Source organism: Ascaphus truei, chromosome 2 (genome assembly GCF_040206685.1).
Source record: "Ascaphus truei isolate aAscTru1 chromosome 2, aAscTru1.hap1, whole genome shotgun sequence".
NCBI lineage: Eukaryota > Metazoa > Chordata > Amphibia > Anura > Ascaphidae > Ascaphus > Ascaphus truei.
The window spans coordinates 317909142-317936526 of NC_134484.1; the positions used below are offsets into that span (position 1 = coordinate 317909142).

The 27385-nt window shown below is 38.5% G+C and overlaps 1 protein-coding gene across 22 annotated transcripts in view; it reads right to left on the bottom strand.

The window, feature by feature from the left end:
• The window catches only part of LRRFIP2 (LRR binding FLII interacting protein 2), a 501877-nt gene that overhangs the window by 25683 nt on the left and 448809 nt on the right, over positions 1 to 27385 (bottom strand). For 4 of the 22 annotated variants that reach the window (XM_075586521.1, XM_075586523.1, XM_075586529.1 and 1 more), the window contains 12 exons: positions 25567 to 25608; positions 22666 to 22731; positions 21668 to 21742; positions 20090 to 20137; positions 17864 to 17908; positions 15212 to 15259; positions 15043 to 15099; positions 11013 to 11075; positions 9550 to 9663; positions 7254 to 7298; positions 5738 to 5866; positions 2008 to 2079 (listed from right to left, as the gene is read on the bottom strand). In XM_075586521.1, coding sequence (XP_075442636.1) covers positions 2008 to 2079; positions 5738 to 5866; positions 7254 to 7298; positions 9550 to 9663; positions 11013 to 11075; positions 15043 to 15099; positions 15212 to 15259; positions 17864 to 17908; positions 20090 to 20137; positions 21668 to 21742; positions 22666 to 22731; positions 25567 to 25608 — 804 coding nt within the window. The remainder of the gene's footprint in view (positions 1 to 2007; positions 2080 to 5737; positions 5867 to 7253; positions 7299 to 9549; positions 9664 to 11012; positions 11076 to 15042; positions 15100 to 15211; positions 15260 to 17863; positions 17909 to 20089; positions 20138 to 21667; positions 21743 to 22665; positions 22732 to 25566; positions 25609 to 27385) is intronic. The other 18 variants (XM_075586541.1, XM_075586539.1, XM_075586534.1 and 15 more) reach the window with 13 other exon arrangements.

The following is a 27385-nucleotide window of genomic DNA, read 5'->3' on the forward strand; positions in this document are numbered from 1 at the left end:
ACAAGAAACTTAGTTGTCTTCTAATTTAACGGGGGCAGTGATTCTTAAACAAAAGGTGGCATGTTTGATCTCTGAACACAATAATTTACAGTATATACCTAAAGGGAGAAAGTAATAATGTTATATGCCAAATGATTGCCTAGGCGCTCACAAAAGCCCCTCTGATAAAAAAACCAATACAAATAATTTAGTCCCTGTAACCCCATAAATTCCCTTCAGAAGTTAACTTTTTCCATTGCCTTGAAAAACTTTCTTTAGGGCTTTAAACTTAGAGGGGGGTGTGGCTTAAAGCTGCAGTTCAGTCTTTTTTTTTCTCTTTTTTTTTTTAAATTAATTTTTTTTACTTTAATAGTCTCATGTGTGCAATCTCTAATTACCTAAAGAACTGTATAGCTGCCAGTCAATTCGTTCTCCATGTATTGATCGGCGAAATTTGGTGACATAATTAGTGAAGGGATCTGTTTTTCTTCTGCTTCTGTCTCTCAGTGGAAGCTCATGAATATTCATGAGCACTCCTGCACTGACATGTGCTAGAGGGAAGGCAGCGCTGACAAAGGGGTGTGCCAGGGCTTGTGACAGGACATGAAGGGGCAGTGCCTTAGCAAATGGTTGTTAAAATAGAATACAAGAAAATTGGTCTTTCAAAGTTGTTTTTTTAAAAACAGAAAATGTTAAAAGTATTTTTTCTTACTACAGAACTGATTTATTAAAAAAAAAAACCACACATGCAGGATATTGACTGAACTGCAGCTTTAAGGAAATTTCTTTTGTTTTGAGATCAGAGTTGCCTGTGATTTTGTGCATGTTAAATCTTAAATAATATATAATTAAATGACGGAAATCATAGTTAAATCAACAATAAATCAGGTTAAATCACAAAGATTTCGAAAACAACATTTGAAAAAAATTAAAGGGGAATATTTACGGTGTAATTAAAGCAACATAGTTGTAAATAGAATAGAAACAGTTTATATAAGTAGTTTAAGCTCGCCTATCCCACTTGGTCAGTGTGTCCTGGAACACACACGTGAATGAATAGCTTATTAAGAGATCCCATCCCCCACAGCAAAAGAGGAGACGCATTTGCTGCTGCTGCTACAAGCATGGGAAATATATATATATATATATATATATAAATATATATATATTTTTTTTTTGCACTGGTTTTTTTAGATTTGTTTTTCATTATAATTATTAGGGCACTTCTGGTTTTTAACTGCACATAGCACATATAGTGCTTTTACAAATGTAACATTTTAGGCACCGCATGTATATCACACACCCCATGCTGTTGGCTGCAGCATTTTTGTTTCCGCTCGTCTCTTTATGCAGTGGAAGAGATACTTAAAACAGTATAATATTGGTGCTGTTTGTTCTATCTACTTAAATGGGCTTACCGTGGCGTGATTGTAGGCTTAAATGATTGTGGCCAAAGTATTGAAATAAATGACCCATATTTATGAAGAAAGAATGTAAATACAGTACATAGTACTGTGCATTGGGCCTGTTTTGTCTTTTCTTATATGTAATATGCCATATAAGGACCTGTTGCCTACAAAAAAGTTTGAAAATCACTCGACTATACAGTATATCTGCTTTAATTGACTTCCTCTGAGAAGCTAAAAATCTCCAGGCATTGCACACACAACTTCAAAGACACAAACTATACAGCAAGAGCCTTCAGGAATCAGTTTCACAAAATAAGTTTTAGCAATGTAGAGACACTTTAATAGGTTTCCTTGCTTTTTGTTGCTCACCTACTTTTCTAATTTAAAAATAAATAAAAAAAACACATTTGTGAGAGCTTTACCTCCGAACTTCATACAGAAACACATATTGGTGATAGGTTACAAGCTTAGCGCATGCTTCAAGGTCACTTTCATTTCATACGCAGTTAGTCAAGCTCCGAGCAGTCTGTTAGAGAGCTGGTCTAATGCCTCGCTCTGTCTTAGCCGTCCAGAAAGCATGCTTGGGAATGGGAAGTAAAGGGACTTGGGGCCCTGATACCTTCAGTTCTTTTAGTCCCTGCATGTATCTCCCTTCTACATCTTGAATCTGGTCCTTAAGATCATAGATATCCTGCAGGACATAGGCAATGAACCACTGTTTTAAACTGTAAGGACATTTTTATATTTACAGCTCAAGAAATGTGAACAGGGCATTTGAAAACACTCGGGCATGGGGGGGGGGGGGGGGGGAAGAAAAAGGAAAAAAAAACACATTTCTTCTTAATCCTGTAAGAAAATGATAATGAATAAAATGTAATAAGTAATAAGATTACAATAAACGCCAAATAATTAACGTATTAAATAAGGTCATGCTGTACTTTACATTAGGTACAATAAGTATGGTCATATACTTCAGCTTTCCCAAACCTTCTGCTCAGAGAACACGCTCTCCAGATCTGCCTTGTTTATTTTCCCCACACTATTAATGTTTTGAGGGAATTGAATAGTGGCAGAAAGAAAAAGTATACACATTTAAAAAAACAAACAAAAAAAGAGGAGTGAGGCCCTGTGCTTGAATGAAGGGTCAAAGGGAACAAGTTTCAAAGGTGTATTAAATAATTATGTCAAAATATACAGATGTAGTAGGCAGTATTACCCCCGTTATCGCACAAGAATGCATTACCACTGGCTCCATTCAAATACAAATCTCCCAATGTTGCATGTCGCGATGACGGGAGTAATAACACCTGCTACAGTACATGTGTAAATGCTAAGAGTTATTCTTTTCAGAATATGATCTGTTTTCTGTTAGAAATAAATTCATTTAGATGGTCAAATGGAAGGAAATAGAGGAAAGGGAAGGAGATAGAAGAAAGAGGACATAGAGGAAAGAGAAGGAGATAGAGGAAAGAGGAGATAGAGGAAAGAGAAGGAGATAGAGGAAAGGGAAGGAGATAGAAGAAAGAGGAGATAGAGGAAAGAGAAGGAGATAGAGGAAAGGGAAGGAGATAGAAGAAAGAGGACATAGAGGAAAGAGGAGATAGAGGAAAGAGGAAATAGAGGAAAGAGAAGGAGATAGAGGAAAGGGAAGGAGATAGAAGAAAGAGGAGATAGAGGAAAGAGAAGGAGATAGAGGAAAGGGAAGGAGATAGAAGAAAGAGGACATAGAGGAAAGAGGAGATAGAGGAAAGAGGAGATAGAGGAAAGAGAAGGAGATAGAGGAAAGGGAAGGAGATAGAGGAAAGAGAAGGAGATAGAGGAAAGAGAAGGAGATAGAGGAAAGGGAAGGAGATAGAAGAAAGAGAATGAGATAGAGGAAAGAGAAGGAGATAGAGGAAAGAGAAGGAGATAGAGGAAAGGGAAGGAGATAGAGGAAAGAGAAGAAGATAGAGGAAAGGGAAGGAGATAGGGGAAAGGGAAGGAGATAGAGGACAGAGAAGGAGATAGAGGAAAGAGAAGGAGATAGAGGAAAGAGAAGGAGATAGAGGAAAGGGAAGGAGATAGAGGAAAGAGAAGGAGATAGAGGACAGAGAAGGAGATAGAGGAAAGAGAAGGAGATAGAGGAAAGAGAAGGAGATAGAGGAAAGGGAAGGAGATAGAGGAAAGAGAAGAAGATAGAGGAAAGGGAAGGAGATAGGGGAAAGGGAAGGAGATAGAGGAAAGGGAAGGAGATAGAGGAAAGAGGAGATAGAGGAAAGAGGAGATATAGGAAAGAGGAGATAGAGGAAAGAGAAGGAGATAGAGGAAAGGGAAGGAGATAGAGGAAAGGGAAGGAGATAGAGGAAAGAGAAGGAAACAGACATATGGGAAGGAGAAGACGAACGAGAAGGAGCTAAAGGAAAGGGAAGGAGGCAGAGGACCGAGAAGGAGATAGAGAAAAGAGAAGGAAATGCAGGAAAGAGAAGAAGGTAAAGGAAAGAGAAGCGGAGGCCTGGAGTTGCTTCCATCTCTGATGTCAAGTTATTGCAACATTTTCAATTACTTGTTTGTGATCAAAACCTTTGTGCAAATATTATGGAACATTCATATGTTTAAACCAAGAAATTCAACGTTAACCTAATCCTTACTTCGCAACACATTTCTGTTGTTGAAATGGAACAGGAGTAAACATTTTCCATGAAATGCAACATTTTAAAAACAGAATTGCAGATCTAAGCGGTGATTTGGTCATCGGTATAAATTAGAGAGGGCATCCTGACTATCAGAAAATCACTATTCCTCCCAGTAAAGGGATATTTGTATGACATTTCAGGTAAAACATCTTGTGATTCTCTCCTAGCAATTTATAGGAGAGACTTGACTGACTGAGTATACTAGAGTGTAAGCTCTTCTACAACTAGAAAATCACTAATAGTGAGCTAAAGCACTCACTACACTGACAAAGAATCTATATATATATAAATCTATATATATATATATTATAAATAATAAAAATATATATATATATATACACACACACACACACACACACACACACACACACACACACACACACACACACACACACACACACACACACACACACACACACTATTCATTATGCGCTCAGTCAGTTAACACTCTGCTATCCGCACTACCCAAACCTTTACTTCTCCTTGCACAGGAAACATATTCCCTGAATACTGTGAGGAAATTTTCTGATACTGCATCAGAAAATCATTAAAGGAGAGTTAATATATAAATCAAGAGATTGCAATTTAATTACCATAGGTCAGGTCTTAAAATAAAATCGTTTCCAAGTTTAAGGTGGAATTTGAAAAATTGCAGCTCAAACACAAAGTTCAGAGATAGAAAGTTTTCTATATTCTACAAATAAATGAGGGGACAAAATCTACATCTTTATAACAAACTATCTCATACTTCTGCCAAGTTTCTATCCCCTTCTCTTTCATCAAAATAAGACACATGTAAATAAATAAACAATCATAATTTTGATAATAATGATCAGTGTAAAAATATGTATTGCCTACAGTACACTTAAGATACAATTCCTCTATTAATAGAAATACGTATTGGCTATAGTTAATAATACAGAATTCCTCTATTAACAGGACTTACTGAATGTCTCCTTTTACAAAACATTAAGAAACAGACAACCTTCAGATCCATTCCTCAAAATAAGAGTACTTAATTGTAGTAAAAGAATAACAATCTACATAAATTGCAGAGGGCAAAGACTCAATGTTTGGTTTCTTTCAAATGAATTAAGCACAGAGCAAGTCGGCATTGTAAAAAAAAAAAAAAAAATACAAGAATGAGTTTGTTTGCACAATCCGATGTTTCCATCCAGACACGGACCTTCATCAGGTAACCCAACTTACTCTGTGCTGGATTTATTTGGATTTGTGGCAAGTATGAACCATTGCCCTTTGTTTGGTGCACCTATTGATCATATGGTTTTGTTTTGTTGTACTCCTTTTTAACGGTCTATGTATTTTTTGAGTGCCTGGTCAGTATATTTTTATGGGTTCTTTTAAGGAATTTAAAAGCAAACAAAAAGAAAACAAAAAGGTTCCTATTAGAGGTGATATATTGAAACTCTGCATGTCTTTAAACATTAAATAATTGTATGCTGTTGCCCTGGATCTTGCCCTGGATCTTGCCCTTAATCTTATAAAGTAAGCACGAGTATGCAGCTTTAGCCAGCTATTCTTCTAAAAGAATGCATTCAGAAATATATTAGATGGAAATGTGTGCACCAAATCGACCAATAACAATTTGTTTATACGTTTTGCACAATACATCAGAAACCAGCAAGACAAATACATATGTTTGGTGAATAATCTTACCCTTAGTTCACTCAATGAAGCATCTGGATCCACCAAACTGTTTGCATCCCCACTCCCTCTCCGGGAAGATGATCCACTTAGAGGGGTAAAGGTCCCCGGCAATCCTGATGTTGCATTACGAGAAGATGGCTTTAAAAAAAAAAAAAAAAAATGCAATAATGAGAGCAATTGTAAATATAATATTTTTAAGTATTTCACTTTCTACTGGTCAGCAGCTCAAAATCCACATCCCTTTTTACCAAACATTACAAGATCTTGGTTTCTAGCACTGAGAACGAATCACGTACCAATAGTAATATATTTCAGTTTTCTGCGAATAACTCTTGAATAAATTATTTACATTTCAAATGAAGTCTTCCCCCTATTTAAAACGCCTACAGCTTTGCTTTGGGAATTTTTTTTGGTAATGAAGTCTTTCGCGGAATGCATAAAATGTCATCCTGTTGTTTCAATTTGTATATAAAGTAGCCAGCCCACGCTGGCTTTCTACGTGCATCCTAAATCACCATAGATAAGGTTACATTCTTTGTTATGAGTAGCCACGACTATTCGTGTCACAGAACAAGCTTCTATCGCATTCAAACAATACGTCTTTTAATAAGCAGCAGTGCTCACTTGAACTTCATGTTAACGCAGCAAAGAGAAACTATTATGCACTATAATAAATGTTACCCTTTACCATTGGTGGCATTTTACAACCACTGAATTGTTTCCCCTTGTTAATTCTAAATGAAATAAGATTGTCGCCCCACTAATTCCTACCAGCCCTAATGCCCGACAGTACATCTGAATACTGTATTTTCCTTTATCGAAAAGGCACAGTCATAAAGAGCTTTACTTTGACTGTGAGAATATTGGGAGAGAAAGCTTTGCACTAATGGCATGATGGTAACATACATTGATGATCACATACTCCGTGACCGCTATGTTTGATAGTGCCTAAATAAAGGAGTCCATATATTTAGTGTTAAAGTCCAACAATTCAGGACTGGAGCTCTGAGCTGTCAATGCACTTCCTAAACTAGAATGCCTTTAGACATGCAAGAGGTGGGTATCCTGAGCAGTCTAAATGAGCAATAATTCCAGGTTATAATTGCTTATTACAGTAGATCAACTACTGTATTAAGGGACTTTCCAAGCATGCAGCTGTAGTCGGACAGAATAGCTGGCACTTGAGCTTTCATAAAGCTGCAGTGGTAGCTTGTGATGCAAGGCAATGTGTGCTTCATGCTTGCAAATTATTACAAAGTCGCTAAGGGCTATGAAGTATATTGTCACCTGCACAAAAGAAGCTGAAGATGCATTATGACAAACCTGCCATTTACATCTCGTCTACCAAAGTAATGAGATTGTCTGAAATATGTCTTCCAGCACCAGAAGGGGTCTTCTAGCAGAAAATTGTTTAGTAAATATGGACCATAATCCTTGCAGCCTCCACACACTGATGCCCTTCTGCAGTCTGACACAATGCTATGGTAGGAGGCAGTGGGGGAACGCTGTTGCATGGAGAACTCACCCTGGAATAACCTTCAGAATACTGCTTGTCAATCTTCTCGTCCAGCTGCAAGTAGCAAAAACAAAAAGAGAGAAATGAGAAGATGATACACCGTGGTAGGAAAACTGGTGACCCATGTCTGCGATCCACATGAAGTATGCTACGAGGAAGTTTTGGGGGGAAAATTTGAGTTGTTAGTCATATTGGTCCCTAAAGAAAGCTAGGTCCTTTGCGGTCAGGCATAAAGTTTATTGGACTAAGGTTCCTGTTCAGTATGCTGTGAAGTTGTTAGCGCTCAGATAGAAAAATGTTTACACTTTGCCAACAATAAGTAAACAGCTTTGCTGCATATTACATAGGGACCCAAATGTATTTGTTTTCAATAGATGGTAACGTATACACATTTAAGATCATTATTGCCCCCTGTTCAACCGAGAAACCATATACACCCTGAAGAAAGGTATACTGTACTTACATATCTTTTCTGCATCTTTTTTTTCTGATGCGTGACATCCAAAAAGTTGTGTGGTGACCGAGAGAAAAAAAAACGTATTGTACTGCACTACGTAAGACCAAAGGAAGATCATGAAAGCAGTTTACAGAAAGGAAATGTCCATATAACCCTAATTAAACAAAGCAAACTGCCTTAGTTACTGTGCTCAACATTTCTTTCCATCCTTGTAGAATCCAGAGCCCCACAGGAATTAAAGACTTCAATCATTTTTAAAAGATTATATATATATATATATATATGTATATATATATAATGTGTCTGTACTATTACATACTTGTTAAAGTTAAAGCTGCAGTTCAAGCAATATCCTACATGTGGGTTTAAAAAAAAAAAAAATCAGTTCTGTACTATGAGAAAATACTTGTAGCATTTAAACAAATAATGTTTTAAAGACATTTTTAATGTTTAAATGTAGGAAGCATTTTCAAAGTCACAGCCCCTTCCTACTCTCTCTCTAGCAGTGCACCAATTGTATCTAGTAACTGCCCAGTCAATCATATTCCAGGGCTACATTGCCCAGAATGCTGTGCAAGAACTGAATTAAATAACCCTGAGCAAGCGATTGATTACAGGAGAACAGATCGATCTGCAGCTTAGCTAATCACGTGTCAGTGTGCAGATTGTATTGATGCACATAGTGAATGGGGAAAAAAATATATATATTTTTTTAAAACGGCAGCTTGAACTGCAGCTTTAATGAGTACGACCTTAAAAAATCATGCAGCAATCTAGAGACGTCTCAAACGTATTGTAAACAGTTCACAAATAAACCCGTTACGCTAAAGCAGTTAATAAATAATAGCAACTTGGTGACGTCGGTAACACTTGGTGGAGAGGCACAAAAATGGAAGCCCACTTTGCAGAAAACGAATTAAGAAAATTAGCGATTATAATGATATGAATGCTTTCAACTATGAGGACTCTATCATAGCCAATATATCCATTTAGATGCATAAGAATATGTCTTGCATTTCTGATAACAAACGAATACAGTCTATGCCTGGTTCTATGTCTGCATTTCCTGAGCCCTCTAATAAGATATCTTCATAAGACCTTATAATAACCATTTGCCTTCATTCTGTATTCCTTAGTTTGGATGCAGTGCGTGTTGTAGCTCCACCAATGCCTGAAGAAGGGGCCAGGCCTTGAAACGTTGCTGTATTGTACATATATGACAGTGTGGGTCTGCTACTGTTCCTTTCCCTGTGTTTGCTGCTTTTTTTCTGTATTGCTGCTTTTTTTGATACATTAAAGAAGAAACTTGGTGAGACCAAAAGCAAAACATTAGTCCTTCATTGTTCTTTGATTTACTTTTTGAGTGCTGATCCAGTTTGTTTTTTGTCCATTTATGGGGCCAACGTGAGAGTTTGTTTTACAGATGTTATGCAGGTGTTGTCCTTTACACACAAGTTATCTAAAGCAGAGGTTCCCAGCTCCAGTCCTAACAGTTCAGATTTTAAGGCTATCCTCTGATTAGCACAAGTGGCCCACTCATTTTGACTGAACCACCTGTGCTCAAGCAAGGGTATCATTAAAACCTGCACTTTTAGGGGTCCTTGGGGACTGGAGTTGGAAACCACTGATCTAAAGGATAGACTACTGACGTCTTGAAAAATCATGAACAGTATATATAACAATTCATTGTTCTATTGATTTCAGAACAGGAATACATTTTCTACTATACAAATTCATATTTTCGTTCAACTAGACCTGCAAGTTTCAGCACGTCAGTTTGACTTGGGAAGCAAAACATATGGAGTATATTAGTCACTGCCTGGGCACCACACCATGCGTTACACTCACGCTATTTAGGTCGGGGATGCTGACATCGTCCACATCAGACACTATGCTTCCCCTACGGTTGGAACGACTAAAATAATCAGCGGCAGATTCACTCTGGTCAGAAAAGTCTGATGACTTAATGAGAAAGAAACAGAACACGGGTGAGAGTGGGTCATTCATCAAGATGGCTGTGTGGTTACATGCCAAAAAAAAGCGTGTGTCGGCAGATCTTTAGAAATACAAATATATATATACTGTTTGTGTATATATATATATATATATAAATATATATATAAACCATAATACTGAGTTAAGTTATGGTGAGTAAAAAAAGTGACAAAAACCCGCCACAGGAAAGCAAATATGCAAATATAACTGTATGCTCATCTGCATGTCTTAGGCAGGTCTGCAACCCTGCCTTTCCCCATTATCACCCAGCATACAGCACTTCCACTGCAGCAAGGGATTCTGGGAAATGACATGCAAACTGATGAGACCCATCAAGGTTGAAACAGCTGTCTGTGGGTGGTTTTCAGGGTATGCACCTTAACCCTGGCTGTGCTCAAAGCTGTGACCATGCAGCAAGCTTAAGCCTATAGGGAACCATGTTAAAAATGGTTATTGAGGCAAAAAGTGACACTGTGTGCTCATTTGCATGTCATTTCCCAGAATCCCTTGCTGCAGTGGAAGTGCTGTATGCTGGGTGATAATGGGGAAAGGCGGGGTTGCAGACCTGCCTAAGACATGCAGATGAGCATACAGTTATATTTGCATATATATATATATATATATATATATATACCACATACAGATAAAAACATATACCATTGTGGTACTGTATTTACATATTTGTTTATTATTAGTTTTAAAATTAGCACTCCCTATTTTATTGACAACTCTTTACATCTTATAAGCCATGGAACACCTCTAAAATTCCGAGTCAAATGAAATATATTGACAATTTTGATTCAAAAATGTAAACTAGAGAGCTATTCTAGATTGGTAATCTAAACAAAATGATAGGTAAAATAATCTTAAAAGGGCCCTGCACTATATAAAGGACCACAAGAGGTCCATAACTAAAGTTACAAGGCAAAATATCATATTCATATTTAAAGGAGCAATCATTTTAATAAAAATCACTCCCCCAATGACTATAAATGTGGCTTTTTGGTAAGCATCTTTCTTGGTCCCTGTTCATCACTGTGAGATGGTAATTCACAGTTATGAATTAGCTTCCATTCAAGGCAAAGTCAACAAATTGTTTAACTGTACACCAACAGCGTCTTCCGCTATTGAATACGGGCACTTGTATGTGAAACCAAGAAGTGGACTGTTTTATTCTGAGGTCACAAGTTGCCAATCTTTACTATTGAGTTACTATCAAGCGTGAATAATGTTTGAAGCCTTTATTCTGCTGGTGAATGGTGTGCAGAGCCTTCAATAACTGAGCCAAAAGTGTTATGCATGCAAACGCAGCTCACCACACTATCCCTTCGCCCTCGTCCGGCACTATACGATGACACGGATCCCTCATCATCTGTACACTACAAAGATCAAATGCACACAATTAAAACGTTCTAATGGAAACGAACAGATGTTTTTCTTAAATGCTAAGCAGCAATAATGTCCTCAAGCGAAACCAACATGGAAAACACAAACCGGAGCAATGAGGTCATTACAAAAAAAACAAACAAACAATGTTAGCTTTGAATAGAAGTATACATGTGGAGTCGATTCATTTTCAGTCATAAAATAAAAAAATAAAATGATTTCTCCCATCCCAACTGCACATCAGATGAAAACAACATTTTTGTGGCACTTTCATTGGGCCTAATATTGTGTGCAGGGAACATATTTTTGTCCATATCTACTAAGAAGTAATCTGCCGTAAGACACCTCACAAAGCCTACAGTACTCAGGTAAGGTGTCTTCCAGATCCGGAAGGTGTTTAAAGGCAGAAGTCTACAAAATAAATAATAATAATTAAGAATTGCATAAAGAGGCAGTTGTCTATACTGTATAAACATTACCACAGGATACTTTAACTTGTTGGTACTAGTAACACCAACATAGGATTTCTATGGACTTATGATTAGTGCTAGCATGAAACTGATTTGATCTAATCAGAGAAAGGACAAGCCATAGGTATAAGAGCAGACATTATACTTAAGGTGGACAAAAAAAGCGTGTGTCGGCAGATCTTTAGAAATACAAATATATATATACTGTGTGTATATATATATATATATATATATATATATATATACCACATACAGATAAAAACATATACCATTGTGGTACTGTATTTACATATTTGTTTATTAATAGTGTGGTGGTTGTATGTACTTGTATATGGTCTAGATCAAAGGTTCCCAACTACAGTCCTCAAGGACCACTAACAGTGGAGGTTTTAAGGATACCCCAGCTTGAGCACAGGAGGTTCAGTTAAAATGAGTGGGCACCTGTGCTAATAAGAGGATAGTCTTAAAGCCTGCACTGTAAATAGTGTTCCTTGGGGACTGGCGTTGAGAACCTCTGGTTTAGATTATTTAAACTGAATTAAAGCCCAGATAGGAAGGGGAGGAGTCCAGACTTTACTGCCTACAAGGGATAAGGTGGCAGACACCAATAGACTGGGGAAATGGGCTGGTGAGAAATGTTACAAAAGATAAAGATGTAGCAGATGTTATTGGTTCCGTTACCACGCAGTAACATGTTACCGGTGCAGTGATGTTTAGCACAAGATTAGCAAACTAATTGTGAAGTGGTAACGGTTGCAGGAACACATGTATACTTTTTGAAGTGAAACTTCTTTAGTGGCACCTACTAATTTTCATGGGACAAAACTCCTTCATGGAGACGAGAAAGTGAAATGTAAGTGACGTAATTGGCTGGTGCTGGCCGCGCATGCGCAGACACGGGCGTTGCAATAAGACAACGCTCCTTCATGGACATGAAAATGTGAAACCGGATTGACTTATTTGGCTGCTGCTGTCTGCGCATGCGCAGAAGCGGCTATTGAATCACGCGCATGCGCAGAAGCAACTGGCGCCGCAAGCAAATGCGCAGAATTGGCTATCGCCACCAGCACATGAGCAGACGGGGCTGCAAACGCGGCTGGCGTGCTCAGAAGCGGGCACTGCTAACAGCGCATGTGTAGAAGCGGCCATCGCCAGCACATGCGCAGAGGCGCCGTCACTGCCAACGCCATTTGCAGAGGCGGTAGCAGCACCACTAGCGCAAGCACAGAGGCGTGTGTGTGTTCACATACACACACAAACAAAAGGAACAGTGACATTAGAGGAATTCCCAGTGAGTACAAATCTAGAAGTGCAAATAGCAAAAATTTTACGAATGTACCATTTCTAATAAAAACTGAAGAGGTGCAAAAGATGCAAGGTATGTAAACATATAACATGAATTCTATATAGATTATTATAATATAGTCACTGTAATGATAACAAAAAAAAAGAGGGGGTGTGTGCCGAGCACACGCGTTGTAACGCAAACTTCTTTGCGTTCTGTCACTGAGATTGTATTTTGATTTATATGATTTTGATTGAATGAAAGACTTTTGAGAGTAGCGCCATTTAGATAATTAACAATCCAAAATATATGTATCTTTATTTAGTTATCATAAGTCTACTGTATCATGTATTCCAACTAATACTATGGAAATTTCTGTTAAAAAAATTATATATATGTATATATGTATATATATATATATATATATATATATATATATATATATATATATATATATATATATATATATATGTAGAGGTATCAGTACCGTGTTAGCCGAGCTTCAATAATAAAAAAATAAATAGATGATACCGTTCTGTGGCTAACGAAATGCTTTTATTTGTGCGAGCTTTCGAGATACACTGATCTCTTCTTCCGGCGATGTTACAATGTTACAATATATATTACATATATATATTACATATTACAATGTTACAATATATATTACATATATATATTACATATTACAATAACACACACGCGACTTTCATTTAATCCAAATCATAAAAAACAAAATACAATTTCAGTGCCAAAATGCAAAGAAGTTTCACTCACAATGTGTGTGCTCGGCACCAAATCCCCCCCCCCCCCGCTTTTTTTTCTCATTGAGTGGCCTTGGTGGAGAGGTAAATCTGTGTCCTTTGTACATCATTATTAATCTAAAAGTGGAACTTAGGGGGTTATTCATTAAAGTTGCAACAGTGTTGATCGGGGGAGGAGGTTATCGCAAGGAAATGTCCATATAAGTCAATTGGAGTCTCCATGAACTAGTATCCCAACTGGCACTATTGCAGTTTAATGAGTTACGCCTCTTGAGTATGCTATCAGCTTTTGCACAGGAGATTAAACTACCCTATCCATCCCATTTCTTGATGACGATTGTATGACTGGCATTGCTGACATTCGCATTGCAATATAAATCCTTACCGATTTCTGGATTGGTTATCATGGCAACCTCGTGATCACCAAGTCTCCAACAAAGTAAAAGTGAGAACAAGCATGCGGTGTACCTAATCTCTACAATACCAGCTGCATTCAGTCTTAATGTAGCCAGGCCTTTAATGTCAGGCATGCATAGAAAACCAATTCACAGAATAGAACTATTCCAAGCCAGACCCTTTTTGAAGAAAGCAATTTAAAGGAAGAACATAAAATAAAAACGACATTATAAAGCATACAACATATGGTGCTGAGGTCCTTGTGTTAGGATTGTGAAAATGACTTAATTCCTTAAAGGGAAAAGCTGTATTTAAAAGTTCTACATTTTTAAGGTATTACTACCTAGATAACATACAAATGTGTAAAGTAAATCATCTTAAAATGTCACAGCCACTTTTTTCTTATACCGTAAATTATTCTATTTCTTGCTAATCCCGATTACCGTAGTTATTCTTGTATGCATCACATGAAACTATTCATACAAGCTACCTTGTAAAAAGAGTGATTAGTAGTACTATAAACCAAACTTTGAGTAAACGTGAAAAAGCCAGGCAACACTGAATCTACACGCAGTATATATACAGTGCACACAAACTCACTGGTAAAGCTGTTTAACAAGGCATCAGCAACAAACTAGACGGTCACTTGATATTTTATTTTACATATATATATATATATATATATATATATATATATATATATATATATATATTATATATGTATGTAAATTTACACACACACACACACACACACACACACACACACACACACACACACACACACACACACACACACACACACACACACACACACACACACACACGTGTTAATGGACAAGAAGAGTGACTCACCGTGTTTTCATTACCCAGAATCCCTAGCTGCAGTGAAAGTATTGTATAATAAGCGATAATAGGGCATGCAGACATGTCTTGAGACATGCGATTGGGCTCACAAGTGGTATTTTTATTTTCTATATACACACAAATATATATTGTATTATTCATTCAGTAGTCTATAATAAGGCCAAAAACCATGCAGAGCTCTCACCACAGGGCTGCTTCGTGCCGAGCTGGCTCTTGAGGAATAATAGCTGTACTCAGAGGGCTGGTGACAAAGTTACCACAGAAAAAGAAAATCATATGGACAGTAGTTAAGTTAGCAAGTTTCAAGATCCCAGAGCAAAAATAGCAGCAGGAAGAAAGATGAGGAGACTTACAGTGCGGGGCTTGTAGGTGTTAGAAAACCCATCTCCGTACAGTGATGTCTAAGAAAAAGTACATGTGTATGGGAGGAAATTAGGTAGCAGTGCTAAACATTCAACTGATGGACAGGACAAAGAACCAATTGATGTTACAGAACAAAAATCATTGTTCTGCCAAGTGCAGCTAAACAAAATTGTATTGTAAAGCTCTATTACGCCATGCTTTTTCTCTAAAGGAAGAACCACCGAACAGCACTCACTGATCTGACTATGTGAAGCATTGCTTCACATTGTAACCTTGATGCTTATCATGAGATCATGCTTGAAAGAGAGTGGCTTTCATATTTTCAAGAGATGTAGATCCCTTTCAAACTTTTCCCGACAGCTAGAGAACTTCACAACTTACCGCTCTAACCTATGAACCTACAAATACTATGATTGCTGCAGTATTTATTTTTGGCAACAACAAAATATATCTACCCATGGTATCATATCTTAAACGAATCATTAAGTATAACACTGTTACAAATGTGATCTAATTTTGAATGACTAAATAAAAATTGGAGACAAAAAATTGGGTGATTCACAAAGTAACACATCTGCTACAGTATTCCTATAGAAAGCTAAGATTCCTAGTCATCACAAACTGAACACCACAAGCTGTAGGTGGTAGCCTGCAGTCATTCTATCTCCCCTCGGCCCAGCTACCGACTAAGTTGATTAAAAAGTCTCACATCTGCAGTCTCACATCTGCTTGGCGAGGCAGGCTTTCTGCAGACTGTTAATACTTAACTAGAAATGTTCAGGCTATTTCGAAAGACGTGAGAACGGAGGATTGGGTTGTTTGGTCGAAGACGCTGATCACCCCACGTCTCTTTGCTAAGAAAGGGATGTTGCTGCTATCCTAACTAAAAACCCTGCAATTTGTTTCTTCCGGCTAAAACAGACTGGCCATTTGCATCAAACAGCAGCATGTCAGTCTGCTGATTGTTAGCCTCACATGAAACTTCATTAAAGCTGCAGTTCAGTCAATATCCTGCATGTGTGTTTTTTTTTATAATAAATCAGTTCTGTAGTAAGAAAAAATACTTTTAGCATTTTCTGTTTTAAAAAAAACAACTTTGAAAGACAAATTTTCTTGTATTCTATTTTAACAAGCATGCTTGTTCCTATAGCAACGATTTACATTCCCCATATTTAAGATGTCGCCAAACTTTGCCGATCAATAGACGGAGAACGAATTGACCGGCAGCTATGCAGTTGTTTAGGTAATTAGAGATTGCCCACATGAAACTATTGAAGTAAAAAAATAAATCAATAAATAAAAAGACTGAACTGCAGCTTTAAGAGAGCTTGATTCAAGTTGATCCAACCCTTTATTCAAGTTGTCACATGGGGTTCACACCTCTACCTAGCATTACTGATTTTTCTATTCTGTTATTCTCCATTTGAGGTATAATGCAAGAAATGAATCTGCTTTCTTACTCGTATTGTTGTACATGTTTACTCAAATCTCAATACCTTTTAAGTTAAAGAGCAAGATGTCTAATACATCTGTGTGGCAGGAGAAACCACATTCATAGTGGAGATCTATTGACTCTTGGCTTAGGCTGAGTTGATCTGCATATAATATGTCGGCTCAGTTATAAGAAACTGTGAAGTTTGATATCAAATAAAAGTATTTTTTCCATGTTTATCGCCACTTTTCAAGGTAATTAGAACCTGCATCTTAAAATTACGTGGCCACCATCTCCTGACAAAGTCTCTATGGAAACGGCAAACAAGATAAGACTTACTGGTGCTTTAAAGCAGCAATTCATGCAGGTCTTTTTTCTTTCCATTTTCTTCCATTGGTTTGAAGCAGGGGGTCTCTGGAGCTGAACACCATTCATTTCTGCTCCGGTGAGCCCCTGCTTCCGGAGATACAGACCTCCGTAGGGGGTGCCGGCAGCTACTCCGCTTGGCTTCCATGGTTCATGTAATGGCGGAGTTTCAAATCTCCCATGTTCTGCGAGTCAATAGGAAGCCGTGACATCATCGGGTGCGGTTTCCTATTGGCCCGTGTGACGCTGGAGCTTAAAACTTTAAAACCCAGCCAGCTCAGCCGGAGTGGCTACCTACCGAGAACATATGCTATAGGGGTTCTATTCAATAATCAAAGACCCCTAGTTCCGATAAAAGTGATTACATGGCTTCTAGACTCAGTGCTAATTCAATGTGACCTTGTACAGGCACGTTAAAGGATATATTCTGGGTAAGGATGTGAAAGTGTTTTGTACAAAGCAGTATACAATACAATGGTGGTTAAAAAAAAAATACAAAATATTGTTTAGCTCAAAAATTAGAATAAAAATTGTTTATATCACACAACGTGTGCCCATGCTTTTTTAATATCACTAGCAAACAGTTTTGTCTTTGGCCTTCTTTATAACACAACCAGCAAAAATAATGCAACAGCTTTGTTCAGTGTTAAGACATATCATTAAATGGCATATATCAGCATATTATAATTGCATTTAAAGTAGAGCAGCAAGTAGCAAACTAAGTAATGCATTAGTGTTCCCTAGTTAGAAAATCGATTGTTAAAAAAAATTTGATGTGCAAAGCAGCGGATCCCTATTCTATTTTGTAGTTCCTAAACAATCCATGCAGATTGTCCATACTAACCGAACTGGAACTTCGGATTAAATTAGTACTTAAGTTAGGAGAAGCCTGTGAAGAGAGAAGCATTTCCAGGTGTTGATTAAAGGTGAAGTCCCACATCGCAACATACATTTGATTTGCAATCAAATCCAATCTTCTCTACCTTTTGTAACAATTTCCCTTCATTATTCTAGGAATATATAAATGTATACAGTATCCTGTAGAAAATCACCGGACCCCAAAAAGGGCAACCCCCCTCCTACTACTACTACAAAAAAAGAAAGGCACGGTTTGCATTTGTTACGGCAACTTCTGTGGGTAAATAACAGATGAAAGAATGGTCTAACTGATTTCTAAGCTGCAGCTATATGGGACAAAAGGTGAAGAAATACCTAGAAAACGTATAACAGCGGCAAAAATAGAAGAGGCCACAAATACCAAAGCAATATAGCTGTTTAATAGTTTCATGTATATGTTTCAGGCTCAAGTTCTTGGGGTCCATGAACTTATCTAAAATTAAGCGTTTCCAGCATATTGTGTCAGTAACATGCTGCAATTCTAGATGGTGATCTGAAAGTTCTATTGTACAAAACCTTCGCCTAATTAATAGGCCAACAGGTGCTTCCTTGGGGGAATGTTTGGCGAAAGGCTATCCAAACATCATGATATTGGCTCAGGCTGTTGTAATGGATAGATGGACTCTGTCTCGCCACTGGACAGTCAAAACAGCGCTTAGAAGATTCCATTCATCTACAATTCACAAAGAACTTAAGTTTTCATGGTCGAGGTGGAGTAAACTTGATTAAAAAAAAAAAACAAACATTTTTTGGGACTTCCCAGATTGTGATATAGTGAATTTGTTTGTTTCAGTGCCGTTTTGCACCTTAGGCTGCGCTTATAGTGCCGGCGACGGCGCGGCAAAACAAATGCATTGCCGTTGTCGCGTGCACTTATAGTAAGCGCGACGCGACGGATTGGTCGCGATTGCTAAAAGTAATCTCTATCTGATTTTCCAGCGACCGCCGCGTCGCCGGCACTATAAGCATAGCCTTAGTCAGGACAAAAGTGTGAAAATAATGTGCATATTAAAATAAAAAATATCGACCACAAAATCTTGGAAATTACCCTTTAAAAAAGTTTATATTTCAGCTAAGACCCTAAATATAGAAAGTTCTACTTAGACTGTTCAAAAAAATTGTCATTAAAAACCTGCCTTTATTTAATAATAATCAACTCAATTTTTAGCAATTTTCAAATTCATTAGAAAAAATGATGTATATGTATTTTGTGTGCGGGGTCTGCTCATGCATATTTTCTAGGGAATAACTAAGCCCAAACCGCGCATGTATGTGGGGTAAAGCCTTTGGGCCTATATCTGAAAAGCTGTTACATATTTTACATTTTGAAACAACTATTAAACATGGTAACGTGACCGTCTTCACTTTATTGCAAATCCAATACGTATTGCCAGTTAGGGCTGGGGCTTCAACAAGTCTTAAAGGAGCAATCCAAGCCATTTTTTTATACAGGATTGAAGCAGGGGGTCTCTGGAGCTGAACCCCATTAATCTCAGCTCCAGGGATCCCCTGCTTCCAGAGATACTTACCTTCAAAGGGGTGCCGGGATCTCCTGCAAGTTTAAAGCTCCCACATTACATGGGCCAATAAGAAGCCGCTCCTGATATTGTCACGGCTTCCTATTGGCCAGCAGGGAGCGGGAGCTTTGAAAAGTCTCCATTACGTAAACCCTGGTAGCCGAGCTGAACTGGCTACCGGCACTCCCTACGGAGGTCTATATCTCCGGAACCAGGGGGTCACCGGAGCTGAAATTAATGGAGACCCCCCTGCTTCAATCCTATGATAAAAAATTAAATAATAAAAATAAAAAAACTGCCAGCTTTTATTCCCTCTTTAAAAGCACATTATTAAATCAGAAAATATTAGTTTTGTGCTCAATCTCGTATAAAGGAATTCTGTGCATGCGCCATCCTCTTAACACATAGAGTAATTAGCACAGGTTTAATATTAAGCAAACAAACTAATTGCCGCTCTCAATTATTAAGTGAACAAAGTGTGTGCTGCGCTATTCAAAATACAAAAATATAAAATTAATTTACGTGACAATTAAGTGCCCTAAAAATCACTTTTTTCACTTATTAAGCAATCAAAGTATACACTTGAAAGAGATCTACATCTCAATATATCTTTCCCATTAAGCCTTTCACATTTCTCATGCCTAATCTATACTAACCCTGTAACTCTTGGTGGTTGCCAAAGGATCGCTGTAAAGAGAGGAAGACTAAAGAGGGGAAAGACAATGAAATACAAAATGTTAAAGAAAAGCAGGCAAACAGGTCGACAAAATATTACATTATTGGAAGGTAACTAAACTAATTTATACATACAAAATATTTGAAATAAGTAATGTAATATTTCTTGGTTCCATGTTTAGTCCCCTTCAATGTTATGTCGCAAGTAATGCCTGGCTCCGTAAAGTGCAGCAAACCTGAGACACTCGAGAGGTTAACAAGTCCTATTTTTTTTAATATTATATTATAGCCATTATTCCCAAACACAGAGACAGTGAATGTAATCACATGAGAAAAGTCTCGTACTGCAAGAGAGGTTACTGATGCAGCGGCCGTTATTCGAACACTTCACGCGTCACGTACATCGGAATCCCGATTTGAAACCGCGGGATGAATTGCAGCCTCCCCGCACTAAGATGCGAGCGCGGCGAGTGCAGAAAAACTAATTTTAGTGTTCTGGCTTTTAAAAACATGAAATTGACACAGTAGCACAGAACTGTACATATTACAATTCATCCATTTTATTGCAAACGAAGAAACAGAATCCATGAAATTCAAACAAAACATCCGCGATAAGCGCGGGTGCCTGGGGTGATTGGCCACGTTCATGCTGCGTGGAGAACAGCACATAACTCTAAATCGGCGCCGTGATGTGTTCGAATAACGGCCGCTGCATCAGTATATGTACTTAGCAGGGGTGGAAAATATATATAAAATACTTTGAAGCCAGTGTTTTGGTAGGTGCAGGGGGGGAGGCTCTGTGACACACACACACTCACACGGGCAGAGTACAGGAGGGCTCCGACTATCTCCACCCCCTCCGACCAGCTCCACCCCAACCCTTGCACATACTCTGCTTCCTGCTCTAAAATGAGGATTCACTTCATCCCCCCATCTCTGCTCACTGAGCACGCGACAGTGACTTGACCTGTCAAACACCGTCGTTGCCAGTCCCAACGCGCCAGATCTAGCTCATCGCAGCTGTGATTGACAGGTCACATCACTGTACACAGCACAGGCACCAGGGGGGAAATTTTAGGCACCCGGACGGTCACGCACCCGGGAGTTTTCTATCCCTGACTCTTCGCCTTAAATGTATTAACACAGCAAATATGGCATTATATAAACATACTAATTAAGAAGGCGGATGGTGTGCTACAGCTATTATTTTTTTTCTGTTGAAATTATCAAAGCCCCAGGAACCAACATGTTGTGCAAGGTCAGGCTGTGAATCAGCCCCACTTCAAGGAGAAGCAATCACAGTATTTCCTGTTTATAGTCAGCTGGCTGCAGAAATCCCTCCTACTTCAACATCTGCAGCCCTAGTATGGCAACACAAAAACGCTGAGTATATGCTAACATTTAATAGCTTAATCTTACATGCCCGCACGGTTGTTCTAGATTTAACCCTAAAAAGTGCTGGAGGAGGCTGCCCTTCTCCAGAACTTCAGAGGTAACCATACACAGGCACGAAATTAACCTTTAGGTGATGTGTATTGCAAATAAACAGAATGACAGACCCGAGGATGGTAGGTGGAGACAGGTTTGCTATACTTAAGGCTGCTATAGTTTCTTTGATCGTGGTAAAGTCCACTCTGTAAGAAGCAAAATTGTACAACGTTAGGACCATAAACAAGAGAAACGTCTAAACATCTGCTAATTGCAGCGTTAAAAAAACCATTCTAATGAAAATATTAAGCCAAATAAAAATCTTAAGTAATTTCCTGGGAAAGGTAAATTCATGAACACTGTTTCTGCACTTCAGAAATACTTTTACTGGTTCTTCAATCTTACAGAGATAAATGTTACAATCAACTGAAATTCAAATGTAACTGCCAAGTCCAGTAAAATATTGGCATCTTAAGTCTTTCGTACTTTATCAAAATGACGTCAACATGCAGAAATACGTACAGTATCACTAAAATGGCCAGCACTCGAATCTTAAGTACATATTTATCCAGACTAAAATGTTTTCCTCTTTCTGGTGCTATGCCATGGAATTCTGGCTTCTTAAACTGTGCTAATCCTCCTGACAGAAACAGATTTATGTCTTTTTATTAACTCTGCTTTCTCGTGGTCCCTACTGCAATATATAAAATGAAATGTCTAATGGTTCTAAAAAATAGAAAAAAGTTCTAAAAACATATTTAGAATAGCGTTTCAGAAACTGTTACTGAAGCATTGGTATAGAGCTGTAGCCAGCGATATTGCCCCCACGGGAGAAATAGCATGGTATCCTCGTCACCTTCGCACGCACGGCTGAATCAAAACAATGGCCGCTTCTCCTGCAGGTACGTTGTGTAAGTCTGGCTGCAGTTGCCATACCGTTGGCTACATCTCTAAATACTACGTTAAATTAAATGTGATACACAGATGTACTGTAGTAATTATACATAAGGGTTGAAAGAAGTATTATGCAATTCACTGCTGAGTTTGTTCTTTTCATCCCAAGAAGACCGATATAAAGAGGTTTTTATACATAGCACTGTGACCATGTTTCAAACTTGACAGAACTAACCAGCAGATCTTTCTGAGAGCTGGACGGTTTTTTCTTGGAACCGTAAGATTCGCTGTAGGCGTGGTTCTGCAAACACAAATCCCTTCATTGATTATTCGGCTGCACTGATTATTAGTAAAACAAACAGTGACCACACAAAGCTTATCATACAACAACGAAAAACTAAATTACAACAGATGAACGGACAAATAATTATCTCAAGTCAGTGACTACTTCAAGCAAGTTGATGCAGAGAAATTAAGCTCAATTATTTTAATAATTTAATACTAAAAATCTATATTAGCAAAGAGGCTGAGAAACCATTGGAAAACAGTTAACTAGAAGTTCATTCTTTTTAAAAGTCTATACCAGGGGTTCCCAACGTGTTGGTGCCCGCTAAGCCTTTTCTGGGTGCCCGCGACTGACTGGCAAACCAGTTGATAATACGGCGTAGATCAGGGTTCTCCAAAACATTGACGCAAGCTACCGGTAACTCACTGGCTGCCAGTGAGGAGCTCACCGCAGTGCAGCAGACAGCTGCTGCGTGCCTCCCTCTCGTGACGGTCTGCTCCAGAAGTTGGGCCCAACTTCTGCGCGTCCGAGAGTGGGACAGGCGCGGTACTGGAGGCCTCCTCTCAAGGTAAGTGTATTTTGTATACAGGTTGGTGTCAGCCACTTTCTCCTCAACTCTCAAGTGTGCCCTTGGGCCCCAAAAGGTTGGGGACCCCTGGCCTATTCCATACACATACACATTAGGCCTAGAGTGTTTAAACGGCTCAATGTTTCATAAATTGTTAACTGTTTACTACTCTGGACATGGGGATTTCAACACATTAGGGCAGGGGTGCGCAAGCTTTTTAATCTGCGCCCCACTGCCTGCTCTCCTCTACTGCTTCCGCTCCCCAGAAAATTTTGCGTGCCCACCCGGTTGGGGAACCCCTGCATTAGGGGATTCTCCTGTTGATGTCATTGTTAAATGCTAAAACCAGGTTAGTGTTAAAGTCTAAAGTTACACCAATGTTTCTCAACCCTCTCCTCGGTGCACACGACCCAGACCAGATTTTAGGAATTACCAGGCACATAATGTTGTACTTATTTTTTTTATGTGAGTGTGTGATTAGATCTGGCTGAAAGTGGAGAGTGCAGAGGTCCCATGAAGAGCGCTCAGAAACACTGCTGAAACATTTTATACAACATATATATTTTTTAAATATATCTATATGCACACACAGTATTTGCATCCTCTGCTTTACAAGAGACAGAGGCTCTCTCTTTTTTTTCTATTAGTCAGAATAAAAAAGCTGTATCTATTATTGATTTACTCATTTGTGTCTGGATGCAAAATAGTTGAATAGGACTTTAAGGGTATTTCATTTGTGTGCATTACATAAACACAAGTCAAATATGGTAAAACTGCCAATGTCGGCAGTTAGATACGTCTGTCACTGTTTAAAGTGTTCAACATTTAAGTTTCTGCTAACAGGGAGGTTAATGTGAATTATTACCACTGCAAACATAAAAGAGAGTAAAAAGGACAGTATATTAGTACAACAAAATCATAACAAAAAGCAATAAATAAATAAGCAAAATTCCCAAAAAATAAAATACACAAAACGTGTAAGTGCCGACAATGAACTAGCACTAAACATTTTGCGCTAAAATTGTCGAAAATCTCTCAGCCCTCTTCAATTTTATATTTAATTTTTTTCAGCTGGTGAGGAAAGAGTTGATAACATACTTTAGTGGTTTGTGAATCCTTTTGGTATGCTTTTACATGTTTCAGTAAGATACTATGCTGCTGTTTAGCACACATAATTCTTACATCTTGTTTATTTATATTCCCAAAATGTGTTGGGTGGCATACTCTAGCAAAAAGACATTATTGACAATCTTGTTTCACGAGATTGCAAATCAGTCGCGGTTTTCTCTCTATAACCACGTGCTTCCGAAACTGTGGTATCCACAGAGACTTACAAAAGGGACCCAGAGTGTCAGGGAAACAGACATTTGGATCAGGGGCGGATTATGATGGTGCCGTCAATGCTGTCGCACCGAGCACCGCACTTACTGAGGCCCTGTGCTCTTCCCTGTAACAGTTACACTGATTGCCGGGGTTGAGCGCGGGGCTTCTTACCTTCTAACCGGCATCTCCTCATCTCTGCAACGGCGGGGCATCACGTTGCCATGACAACGTGCCATAGTGGCGTTACGTTGGCATGACAATGTACCATCATATAATTCTGTGGCGTGATATTGCCATGACAACGTGCCGCCGCCAAGATGAGGAGCAGGAGAAGATGCTGGCACAGGTAAAAAGCCCCACGCTCTCACTCGGCACCGGGCCCTGCTAAATTTCAAGCTGGCTCTGTTTGGGATACACAAAAAGAATAGCAGTTTCCTTGTATCAATACCAATAGTATATCAATAGTGGAATATATTGCACCATGTGGAATCCTTATTATTACCACATGGGATTTCTAGGGGGTTCCAACACCCAAATCTTGGACATCTCTTTGTGCAATGAATACAGAATATACGGACTAGTGGAAGTGCTTAAAGGCAAAGGGGGCGCAATTTAAAAAGATTAGGCATTGTGGTACACAATATCATGTATAAGAGGGTCTATAAGAACCATGATTGGTCTAAGATCTCACGATCATGCACTTAACACTGAAAATATAGTTTAAAAAAAAGGTCCATCATTAAATGCATATTGAAAACGTATTTAATCTCAATCAAAATAACATCTATTGTAATTTGAGTGCACTGTGGAAGGGAGATTACGGTAGCAGTAGGCCACGGAAAATGTTGACTGGTTAATGTTGGAGGAAAATCCAAATCATGCTTTGACGTAAACTGCCTAGTGAAAGTACGACTGCATGTGTAAGTAGAAAGCTGTCACACTCATGCACATTTACGTACGGAAAGTACACTTCTTCTGGAGCTATCCTTCAGCGGGTCGTACTGAGATCCAGTTAGGGAATAAAAAAACAGGAATGTTATAGAAACGAAACAGGGATGGAGAACTAAAGAAATGTCTGAATACAGTAAAGACATACAGCTTGCAAAGTGTTTGTTAAAGTCAAACGCTTGCTTCGGAGTTACCTTCTCCGCACGCAAAGCACGTCGGTTGATATTGAGACAAAGGCATATTTTCTATTCCTAATGGTTGAAGATCAATTGTGTATTTTAGATGTTGAAGGGAAGGCCAACAAAGTGTTTTTTAACATCTCATTTTGGAAACCAGGCCAAGTTTTCAGAAGCGACATTTTTCTTAAAATTACAAAAGCAGAGTATAAAATGTAATTCTCGATGTAGCATAAATATAAATGCAAACACTATAGATTGTGTATAATTTCACTTAATTTCATAGATATTCCCATGTTCTGTTATTTGTATTATTTGTTATTTATATGATTGTCACATGTATTACTAATGTGAAGCGCTATGTACACTAATGGCGCTATATAAAGACATACATACTTAGATACACAGTTGAAAAAAAGAGGAAGTTGAAAAAAGACGTACAGTACGTCCATCAAGTGCAATCTATGCTAAATGTAGACGACAGATACTTTATCCTATATCTGTACTTACAGTATATTGATGCAGAGGAAGGCAAACAAAAAAACTCCAGTGACATATCATCTAATGATATTTCATAAAGGAGAAAAGTAAAGTCCTTTCTGACTCCAAATATTGACAATCAGATTACTCCCTGTATCAACATCCTTCCCATGTTTACTTATTTGGTATATCCCTGTATACCTTTCCTTTCTAAAAAGATGTCCAACCTTTTTTTGAACACCTCTTTGGTATCTGCCATCACAGTCTCCATGGGTAATGAATTCCACATTTGAACTTCCCTTACTTTAAAGAACCCTTTCCTTTGTTGCTGGTGAAATCTCCTTTGCTCCAACTTTGAGGCTGCGGCCAGGGTGAGTGAGAGCGCGCGTCATGCTCGGGGGATTTTTGTCCTGCTGGTTGCGGGCGTAGGGGGGTGGGGGGTTGTGTGGAAATGAAGTCACGGAGCTGGTTCGCCCTCATTGGGTGAACCGCTCACATGACGCGCCAGAAACAAATTTACTACAAGCAGCTGAGCGCCATGCGCTCACGGGCACGTACTCACGCTGGACAAATACATTGTCACCCTGGCCGCAGCCTAAGGGATGGCCCTGTGTCATTTGTACTGCCCCCGGGATGAATAGTTATTTTGAAAGCTCCTTGCATTGTCACTAAATATATTTGTATATAGAAATCCTATCCCCTCTTAGACACCTCTCTTCTAATATAAACAAATCTAATGCATTTCTAATTTATTGCTGCTGCTCAGAATAGTAAACAAATCGACATTCTTTGCATTTTTACATCAAATTCTGCAGTGTATATTATCTGTAATGCACAATAAACTGGCATGAGACTCCAATTGACCAGAAATGCAGCTACAGAGCAGGAAACCCAAACAGGACACACCCTGTTATCCGTCATCCACCAGGAGTAAATGGACATGAGTAAGCACTGGCAGGCAGCCGCATATGATAAACCTCATGAGTCAATAAAAAGTCTACTATTATACTTTGAACTGAGAGGGTCATCTCCCTCCCCCCTTTCAGGTTTCTCATGGCCTGTTTCTCTGAAAAGAAAATGTAGTCAACTGCCTGCTTGTGAGTCACGAATTTTATTCAAGGTGCCTGTGTCAGACTGAGTAGTATACAATCTACATCTAGAGTGTGATGGATAC